The 10,296-nt window shown below is 39.9% G+C and overlaps 1 protein-coding gene across 3 annotated transcripts in view; it reads left to right on the plus strand.

The window, feature by feature from the left end:
- The window catches only part of MYRIP (myosin VIIA and Rab interacting protein), a 372,103-nt gene that overhangs the window by 149,337 nt on the left and 212,470 nt on the right, over positions 1-10,296 (plus strand). For all 3 annotated transcript variants that reach the window (XM_003794483.2, XM_012808014.1, XM_012808015.1), the window contains exon 3: positions 6,692-6,913. In XM_003794483.2, coding sequence (XP_003794531.1) covers positions 6,692-6,913 — 222 coding nt within the window. The remainder of the gene's footprint in view (positions 1-6,691; positions 6,914-10,296) is intronic.

A 10,296-nucleotide genomic window follows, 5' to 3' on the forward strand; every position in this document is an offset into this window, starting at 1 on the left:
AAAATATATATATATATATATGTATGTATGTTATCCTATACAATTCTGCCCAGTGACTTCTTCCATGAGATACTGCAGGGCAAGAGAGCCTAATAAGTAAGAGATGGTCATTCCCTTCCTCCAATAAGCCTGTGGTTCAGAGCACTTCATTTGCTCAGAATAAACTCTGGAGGGCTTGGTACAAGCCATTGAGTTTGAAAATGCCATTGGAAATTGCAGTCCTTTATATCAGAAATGGAACTCATAAAGCTCAAGTGATCCTATGGATTGAGTCGAAAGAGCATTTTTGATCCTCAAAGACTTTCCTTCCTGGACATTTAATCCCATTTAATTTAGTGTCTCTGAAATACCAATAAAAGCCAGTCAATTTGAGGCTGTTCTTATATTGTTGACAGATTTCAGAGCTGTCAATGAGTTAGCACATATTCTGCTCTAAATCTTAAGGGAACTTAATAACACTTTTCTTCCTGGAGAAAACACCTCTGTTCTGTCTCCCTGCAAACATTTCATTTGGCCAAGTTGCACATGATATTTTACCCGTGTGTTACGTAGTCTTACAGTCCCCTCTTCTGATACTGGGCTCAGCTTCCCCTTGTTACTCAGTGCTCAAGCAACAAATAAGTATCGGGCGCTGTGCAGACCAGTGAGCACTGCCCATGTGAGTCCTGTCCATGTGAGCGCTGCTCAGGGCACCCAAGAGCCATGGCTGACACACGCTTTGAATTGTCATGGATAGATATTTATGTTGTTAAGTGAAAAAAGAGGTTATAAAATCATACATAGATTTCCCGATTTACTAGCAGAGTGAGATGAGCAAATGAAATGCTTCAAATGCTTTCTTTTACTAAAAACACATTAAAATACTAATAAAATATAAGGTTTTAATATGAGGAAGGAAAAATATTTGTAAATAATGTCTGATCTAAATGTAGGATATAAATGTCTTAACACAATAACTAAGAAAATAACATGAAGGCTATGTTAACCAGTTTGATGAAAATATTTCACATTGTATATAAAAACAGCACACTGTACCCCATGACTGTATCAACATACACAGCTATGATTTAATTTTAAATAAAAGGAAAAAAATATGTCTGATGAGGAATTTGTTTCCAAAATATATAAAGAATTCTTATAAAACAACAATAAAAGACAAATAACCTAACTTAGAAATGGGCATAAAATTTGAATTGACTTTTCTCCAAAAAAGATGTATAAGTGGCCAATACATGAAAAGATGGTCAACATCATTAATCATTAGTTCAGTTTCCTGCTTTTAAAGCTTTTAGCCTGATAGCAGGCTCCCGTCTGCTTCATGTAGGATGGCAAAAACTCTAATCAAACAATATTAAGAATAACTTTCACAGTTACAAGCCAAGGTTAAACCAAATACTATCCGTAACAACATAGAGTATCAGAGGGAATTGAAGTTTGTATTATTGATGAGGGGAAAACTGTTAACTTGAGGCATTAATCCAAATGTGCACGTTAATATTTTAAAGCTAATCACAAAACGAAAGGATATAAAATACCAAATCATGATAGAGAAAACAATGAGAATGAAGAGAACTGAAAAAACCATTCAATCTAATAGAAAATAGGAGGAAACCAAGAAAAAATTATGGTAAATAGAAGATATAAACTAACATATGAAATCCAAATGTATTAGCAATCCCAATATAAATGGTTTAAACTTCCATGACAAAAGAGACCCTTACACATACAGAATAAAAGCAGAAAATTCATCTATATTCTACTTATAAGACCCCATCTGAAATATAACAACACAAATTTTGCAAGTGAAGGAGGATACAAGGATATAAAGGCACATATTAGCAAATTAAAAACAACTAAAGATTCTAAGGCAATTGTTAAATATAAAGAGGACTATACATAACCACAGTAGAAATATGAGCAATTAGTAGCTTAGGAACCTTGATGCACCTTACATTGTGGTCCTATATAAAGTAAAAATTAACCGAGTTGAAAAGAAATAGAGTAATCCATAATTATAAAGAGTTACTGGAAGAGTTTAAGGCCTTGTTCTCAATTGGTAAAGAATAAACTTTCTTTTGAAACACACTTGACACTTTACAAAATTGACCAGGTACTTGGCTATGATGAAAGTCTTAACAAATACCAAGTTAATTTCTCTGAGACCCTCTTTTCTAATTTAAAATATTTTAAAAAGACAAAATAAGGGTTCACAACAAAATTCATATATTTGGAAAATGATAAACCTGAGGATCATAAAATACGTAAGACTAAATGACAATAGATATGATTCATAACCTGTATGGGAGGTACCATAGGTCAGTGGGTAGGGCGCTGGCCACATGTACCCAGGCTGGCAGGTTCGAACCTGGTCTGGGCCAGCTAAACAACAAACTGCAACAACAACAACAAAATAGCCAGGCATTGTGGCAGGCACCTGTAGTCCTAGCAGCTTGGGAGGCTGAAGCAAGAGAATCATCTAAGCCCAAGAGTTGGAGGTTGCTGTCAGCTGTGATGCCACGGCACTCTACCCAGGGTGACATTGTGAGACTCTGACTCAAAAACAACCCCCCAAATTATTCATAACCTGTAGGGTAGAGCAAAAAAGATATTTTGAGAGAGTTTTATGGCCTTCGGTGTATGTTAGAAAGGAGAAGACATTTAAAGTAAATGAGCTTTACTTTTAAAAATTCACTTTTTTTATCATTAAATCATAGCTGTGTACATTAATACTGTCATGGGGTACCATGTGCTGTTTTTATATACAATTTGAAATATTTTCATCAAACTGGTTAACATAGCCTTCATGTCATTAACAATTCACTTTTAAAAGTTAGAAAAAAAATAGAGAAGACTCAAACCGATAGAAGGACAAAATAGTCAAGACTAGCCTTGACTGCAATGGAGAATAAAGAAGTAATACAGACAGTCATCAACCTAAATGAAAGTTAGTTCTTCCTTAAAACTAATGAACTAAATAATCTTCTAAACTTACTGATCAAGGGGTAAAAAAGCTTAGGGTCAAATAAGTAATATTCAAAATGAAAAGGAAGGCATGATTATAGATATACCCAACATCTGAAAAGCATGAGGGAAATCTGTGAATCAGATTGATACCAATACATTTAAAAATCTAAGCACAAAAAGACAGTTTTTAGGTTTCAAAATCAAAACAGTATGTATAATATCATCCCTTTTTAAAACCACAGGGGCAGGAAAGCGAGAGAACAAACGAAGGGCAAGGGGTGGATATAGAATTCCAAGTACAATCACGTAATTCTAATCATTTTCCTCTTTGCTTACCTGTGGCCTCGTGGGTTGGTGAGGCAAGGTGATTCCTTTATATGCAGCCATGGTTTACAAGTTAGGTCATGGGTTTGGAGAACTTTCCTCTGGTGGTCCGTGGAGGGCCTAGAAAGAGAAAAGGGAGAAGGCAGATGGAAAAATGATGTCAGAGATGGGGCAGCAAATATGGCAGGGTCTCAGAAGGAGGTGGTGCAGTGATGGTTGAGAACTGGGCCTGCAGCATGCTCCTGTCCTGTGTGGAGCTAATTCCTCTTCCATAGCCGTCTTCTACCCATAAACCATTGCTAATGAACATCTGTTAGCCACTACACCCTGAGAATCTGCCACTTCAGTGAAGCAAGGAGGGATTTATTTGTGCTTGGGGACAGGAGGGTGGAGAGAAGGCTACCACCTCTAATCACATTCATGCTCATGCCTCAAAAACTTAATATTCAGAAAAAGGTTGTTGCAGATCAATTTATAATTGCCAAGATGTGAAAACAACCTAAATATTAACTCAGGAATGGATTAACAAATTGTGGAACATGCATACCATGGAATACTATTCAGCCATTAAAAATATGGTGGCTTCACGTCTTTTGTAATATCCTGGATGGAGTTGAAACACATTCTTCTTAGTGAAGTATCACAAGAATAGAAAAGAAACTATCCAATGTACTTAATGCTAATACGAAGACAGTAGACAATCTGATGCATGCTCACAAAGGAGAAAAACTCATTTCAATTCAAGTTGGGGAGGGGGTGAGAAGGAAGGGAGAGGGGTCACTGAATGGGCATGGGGTGAGGGTGTTTGGCACCTTTTTTGTGTGGGACATAACCATAAGAGAGACTCTACTCAACAAAATCAAATATTTGAGGGTTGTTTGTACCCTCACATTAACAACCTGGAATAAATTTACTTAAAAAAAAAGAAAGAAAGAAAAAGGTTGTATGCATTGCTGAAAATAATCTACACTGACCAATTATCATGGCTTAAAAATCCTGTCTAACATTTAAAAATTCAGAATAGGAGTTGGAACTTGTAAAAAAAGCAGAAAAGGATAAGGAAAACAGTAATACAGAGTGACGAAAAAAGAGGAGAGCATTTCAAGAATGGGAGAATGATCAGGTAAGATGAGGCCTAGAGGGTCCCTTTGAATTTAGTGATATGGAAGTGAACGGGATCCTGGATGGTACTTTTGTTTCCTTTAAGGAAAAAGAACCAAAAGTAGATCAGAGGGAACCCAGACATGAGTAAGAAAACAGGACATAGCTGACCCCCAGAGATGATTGGGTTTTTTTTTTTTAAAACCTTTTACTCTGAGAAAAACAAACAACAGAAAAAACTTTTACTCTAAGAGGATAGGACCGTTTATAGGATGGTACCAGATGAGAATATAGTATTGAAGGAAGTTTAGGTTTAGAATAGTGTTTCCTTTTTCTTTTTAAATAGGAACTGTATTAGTTTTCCAGGGATGCTGTAACAAATTTACCACAAATAGGTGGCTTAACAGAACAGATGTGTTGTCTCACTGTTCTGGAGATCAGCAGTCTGAAATCCAGGTGTTGGCAGGGCCTGTCCTAGGGCCTTGGGGGAGAATCTGTTCCCTGGCTCTTTCCTAGCTGTTGATGGCTGCTGGCAAGCTTGGTGTTCCTGGCTTGCAGCTGGATCACTCCAATATCTGCCTCTGTCTTCACATTGCCATCTCTGTCTCTTAAAAGACAGTTGTCATTGTGTTTAGAACCCTCCTAGATAATCCTGGATAACTGCATCTCAAGATCCTTAACTTAATCACATCTCAAAGGTAACGTTTACAGGTTCCAGTGAGTTAGGGCATGGACATATATTTCAGGAGGACCAACAGCTGGTCCATTACAGGGGCTATTCAGTACGTATGAAAACTGATGGGGTGATATAGGCCTTCCTAAACAAGATCTAAAGTGCAGAGACCATGAAAGAAAAGACTGACAGATTTAACTACAAAAAAACTAAACACTTCTAAATGATTAACAAAACACCGTAAGTATAAAAAGTACAAGTACAGAATAGGAGAAAACATTTGCCGTGTACATCTTCAATATATCCAGTATGAATCGCATAATCATAAACTGGGTACAGAGAAATAATGATAGTAATAGTTATTGTATTAGTAAAATAATATCATAAAATATAGTACATAAATATAAAATATAGTACATAATGTAGTACATAAATCATAAAATATAGTACACATGCTCCTGGATTTACACTGGAGTTGTGTCCTGATAAACTCATCATAAACTGAAAATACTGGAAGTTAAAAATGCATTTAATCTACTGAACATCTTAGCTTACTCTGGCCTACCTAAACATGCTCCAATTATTTACATTACCCTACAGTTGTGCAAAATCACCCGGCTACTCAGTACACTGTAGATAGAGTATTGGTTGTTCTCCCTCCTGATCACCTGGCTGACTGGGAGCTGTGGCTCACTGCCCCTGCCCAGCATTGTCAGAGGGCATCACATCACTCTCTCCCTCCTCCTACTGAATGCATATAAAGTTCATATCATCAGAAAGTTTTAAAAAATTGTAAGTTGAATCATCGTAAGTTGGAGCTCATCAGTGTCTTACCACTATAATAATGATAGCATAGTGGGAGTAAAATAGTAGTAAAAATAATGGCAATAGAAAAAACATTTTCTACCACTCTTTCTGGGCCCCCATTTTTGTAGCAGGACGAACTCAAACTTGGTTACTTTCAGTGTGTTTGGGGCACATTCTCCTCTTTCAAGGATTCACCTTTCCTTCTCACTGAGCACAGGGAACAAGGTATGTGCTGTCGTGGTTTGCATTAATATGCCTGGCTGTGTGCCCAGCATGACCATGAGCTTTGGGGAAGAAGGAAATTGTCTTTTATCCAACTCTGAATCACCAGGGCCTTGATCTGTCCATCACCCAGAGAATCCTATTGACTCACATTGATTTGAAAGCTTTTAAAATCCCTGGATACTTCAGTTTCCAGGGACATTAAACAGGGCCAGAACTGCATTTATCATATTCCCAGCAGGGCTGTTGTGAGGATTAATGTTTTATCATAAGTGATCTCCTGCTCCTGTAAAAAGGCATTAATTAAGTTAAAGGCTTTCCTTTTCAAGGATGTGCTTATTAGTATCTTAATAATCTATATCTCAATGTAGTCTCTGAAATGTAAGTAATAAGGTTTTCATGACAAAATCACTTATAGGAATACATAAAACTACCCACCAATGGCTTCCCTCTCTGGTTGTCATCATGTCACATGGCTGATCTGAGTTTCATTGTTCAAGGTCCTAGGTGGTAGCTTGGCTGGGGGAGGGGCAGAGTGGGGTGACTGCCCAGGCCTGATGTGCTGTTTCTCTGTTCCCCCTTCCCCTGCCCTGTCTCCAGCGAGCTGAAGCAGAAGTTGGATGAGGAGGGCAGCAAGTGCAGCATCCTCTCGAAGCACCAGCAGTTCGTGGAGCACTGCTGCATGCGCTGCTGCTCACCTTTCACCTTCCTGGTCAACACCAAGCGCCAGTGCGGAGACTGCAAGTTCAATGTCTGCAAGAGCTGCTGCTCTTACGAGAAGCATGAGAAAGCCTGGGTCTGCTGCGTCTGCCAGCAAGCAAGGTGAGTGGCCAAGCACCCCACGGTCTGCACTGGTGGCACCCGCCACCTCTTTCAGCCAAGTGAGACCAGTAGGGATTGATCAATCAGCACAGAATATAGACTGGAGCAGACATTGCTGAGAAGTGAGGTGAGGTGGTTACGAGAGAGTGAGAGAGGCCTCAAGGAGGCCCTAGGCGTAGGTACTAAGATGTGTAGACAGTATTGGAACTGAAGGTGTAGCTCCCATGTGCTTCATCCATCCTTCTGCAGTTTCTCATCTGGCCTCATCCATCCATTCATTCAGTCCAGAAGCATGATCTGGAGTCTTAGGAATTATCCTGGGTGCTGGACTTGTCATGGTGAGTTGGCAGATTGCTATGACTCGGAGCATAGAGTGATGGTGGAATATGTAAGCGTCAGCCTGTGTTGATACCTGTCCTGGCCAATTTGTCCATTGGCTGTGGGAACACTGAGCAAGGAGTGACTATCCCTAGCACTTGGGGAAGCTTTCTAGAGGTAAGAAATGAAAGCAGGACTGTAAAAGATTGTAAGGTGTTAATACTGTGAAGGGGAAGAGGAGGACCATGTGAAGGAAATGGTTAGCATGGCATTTCTCATTCACTCTCAGTGACTAGCATTTCTTTGATATGTTGTGGATTTATAAACTGATGAGTTTGATAAGCCAGTGTCTGCTGTTTATTCCTTGGAATTCTTTTTTCCTTTTTTAAAATTTCAGATTAATATAAGGGTACAAATGATTAGGATACATTGTATTTCTAAGGTCAAGTTCAAGTTATAGTCGAGCCCCTCACCCAGGGTGTGTGTTGTATTCCCTTACACTGTGCCCATTAGGTGAGAGCTCACTATGCTGATTCGAGCATCTGTAGAGCATGTTACAGTTGGTATTTGCCACATCCTTCCATAATACCTGTTACAGTGAGCAAAACTGAGTCCAGCTAGTCCTGAGAGCACACACTCAGGAGCTCCTGCTACCCTCGTCTTTTCCGTCTTTCCTCCTTTCTCCTCCCCTTGTTCTGTTTATTCACATATATTGTTCAACACATCAAGTCCTAGCATTTTTGCATAGAACTAATTAGGGGGGAGTACAGCTGCTGTGCTCCCTTAGAGTCTCCAAGGAATCAGTCTCTTGGCTGGAAAGAACAAAGTAGCCCAGAGACACCAACGGAAGCAAAAAGTGGTTTGTTGAGCATCTGTGTCCAGGGCTGGGTGCTGTTCAGGTCCCATGCCTGACTTTCAGAGCAAGGAACACACCGTGGCAGCATGATAGGAGGAGGAGGAGCCCTATGACAACCAAGGGAAGGAAGAGACTCAGATTGTGAGTGATCATGTCTTTGTGAGTTGTGGATGGAGAGGGGTTCATCCATACCTTTCACTTCTCAGTAAAGATGTGAGGTAAGGTTGAGCACTGAGAACAAGAGAGTTGCATATTGGAAAAAATTAGGTTTAAAATAGACATTACAGGAGTTGAAGATCCAGGCTTTCAAGCCAAATTCTGGGTCTGCTGTCTCTGTAGTCTCCGCACACCCAGAACTGCTAACTAATCATGAATCTGTTTCCTTTAAATCTTCCCATGGCCTGTTTTGCTCCAGCCACACTCAATTGCTCACGTGCAGACATGACAAGAACAGATGGCTGCTTTATTACTGGGCTGGGAGTTTTCCAGGGATTTGGGAAAGGTCAGAGGGTAATAGAGTCTAGGATATTGGATAGTGAAGGGAGCCAAGGCTGAATCTGGACAGCAAGGGAAGTAATGACAGATGGGGTTGTTTATGGATGGAGAGGAAAAGAAGGGGTCATAAAAGTACCGGTAAAATTGAAGTGTCATAGCAGGGCTACTTAAAAAAGCAAATTGGAGAAAAAGAAAATTGTGTATAGGGAGGAAATGAGTCATTTTCAAAGTTGATTGGTTGGGCAGTGACCACAGGAATAGGAGATGAAGGATAAAGATGTCAAGGAACTAAAAAGTCAATGCCCATGCGTCTGAGCTGACCAGGGTGGTGGCCGCAGCACGGAGGTGAAGAATGTGCTGGGGGCAAGTTTTTCTTGCATGAGAAGGAGGAACTAGAAGGTCAGAAATAAGAAACATAAGAGGATGGGATGACTGAGCGATGTGATTCTGCACCCAGCAGTTGCATGAGTATTGTACAGTACTTGGCACAAACAATTGCCATGGCACCACTGTGCTACTCTGGCATTTGTTACCAAGCAGTGGTGAATGCCACCAGGACAGGGACCCTGTCTTCTTCAGCTCCATTTGTAGTACAAGAGCTTGGTGCATAGAAGACACACAGATCCCTGTGAAATAAATAATACAACAGAACAATGTCAAATAGCAGCCAGATGCAAGGTGCAAGGAATTTTAAGGAGGAAAGGACCCAGAGAGTGTTAGGTTTCCTAAAGAGGTTTTACAGAAGAGGGCATTCCAGATGGAGCTCAGATGGAGAGGAAGAATTAGGAGGCATTCTCAAAGGTGCAGCATGAGCCAAAAAGGCAGAGGCCCCAGGGAGTGTGGAGGGCCTGCAGCACATCACTCTGGCAACGGAATGATGGCAAGTAGTTGGGTCAGTTTGTGTGAAGAATTTGGGTTTGATCCTCAGGGGTGGTGTAATCACTGAAATTTCAAACTTTTGCAGTTATTAAAATATGCTGTTCGATGCTATGCTTCAGCACATTTACCCAACTCATAACTGCAAAGAAGTATGAGTTCCTATACAATTTTGTTTCTTTCAATGGTTCTCTTTTCCTCCCTCCCTGGGTAAGAAAAATCTCCAAATTTAATACAGTTAATAGCAATAAAATGTGCAGTCACAGCCTCTGGACCCCACATTCACCCTGACTTAATTAGTTATAATTCAATGTCACATTGAATTAATCAACTAGCAATAATGTGCACAACCTCAGAATAACATCACTTAGAAATGGAAAAACCCTGCCTCACAAAAGCTGGGTCTTCTGATTCTTATCCTTTATTATTTCACTTACATTTGGTACTATATTATCTCATACTGCTAGATATTGAAAAATAGATTGTAAAAAGGGCAGAAAATGACTGCTAAGACTACATTTTTTTTCATCTCAGATTAATAGGAGGGTACACTGTTTGCATCTCACATTAATATGAGGGTACATTGTTTGCATTTCTAAGGTAAAATTCAAGTTGTAGTTGAGCCCCTCATCCAGGGTGTGTGCTGCATACCCTACATGGTGCACATTGGGTGAGAGCTCCCCAATCCCTCTAACTCTTTCCCTTCCCCCACTCTTTCCTCCCCACTCCCTTGAATATACTTGTGCTTTTCTCTCAAATGGGACTGTAGTTGTTTTTCTATTGGTTTCATATTAGTAATGAGTACATTGGATACTTGCTTTTCCATTCTCCTGATCCT

The sequence above is a fragment of the Otolemur garnettii genome, unplaced genomic scaffold (genome assembly GCF_000181295.1).
Source record: "Otolemur garnettii isolate 467f Iridium unplaced genomic scaffold, OtoGar3 scaffold00082, whole genome shotgun sequence".
Lineage (NCBI taxonomy): Eukaryota > Metazoa > Chordata > Mammalia > Primates > Galagidae > Otolemur > Otolemur garnettii.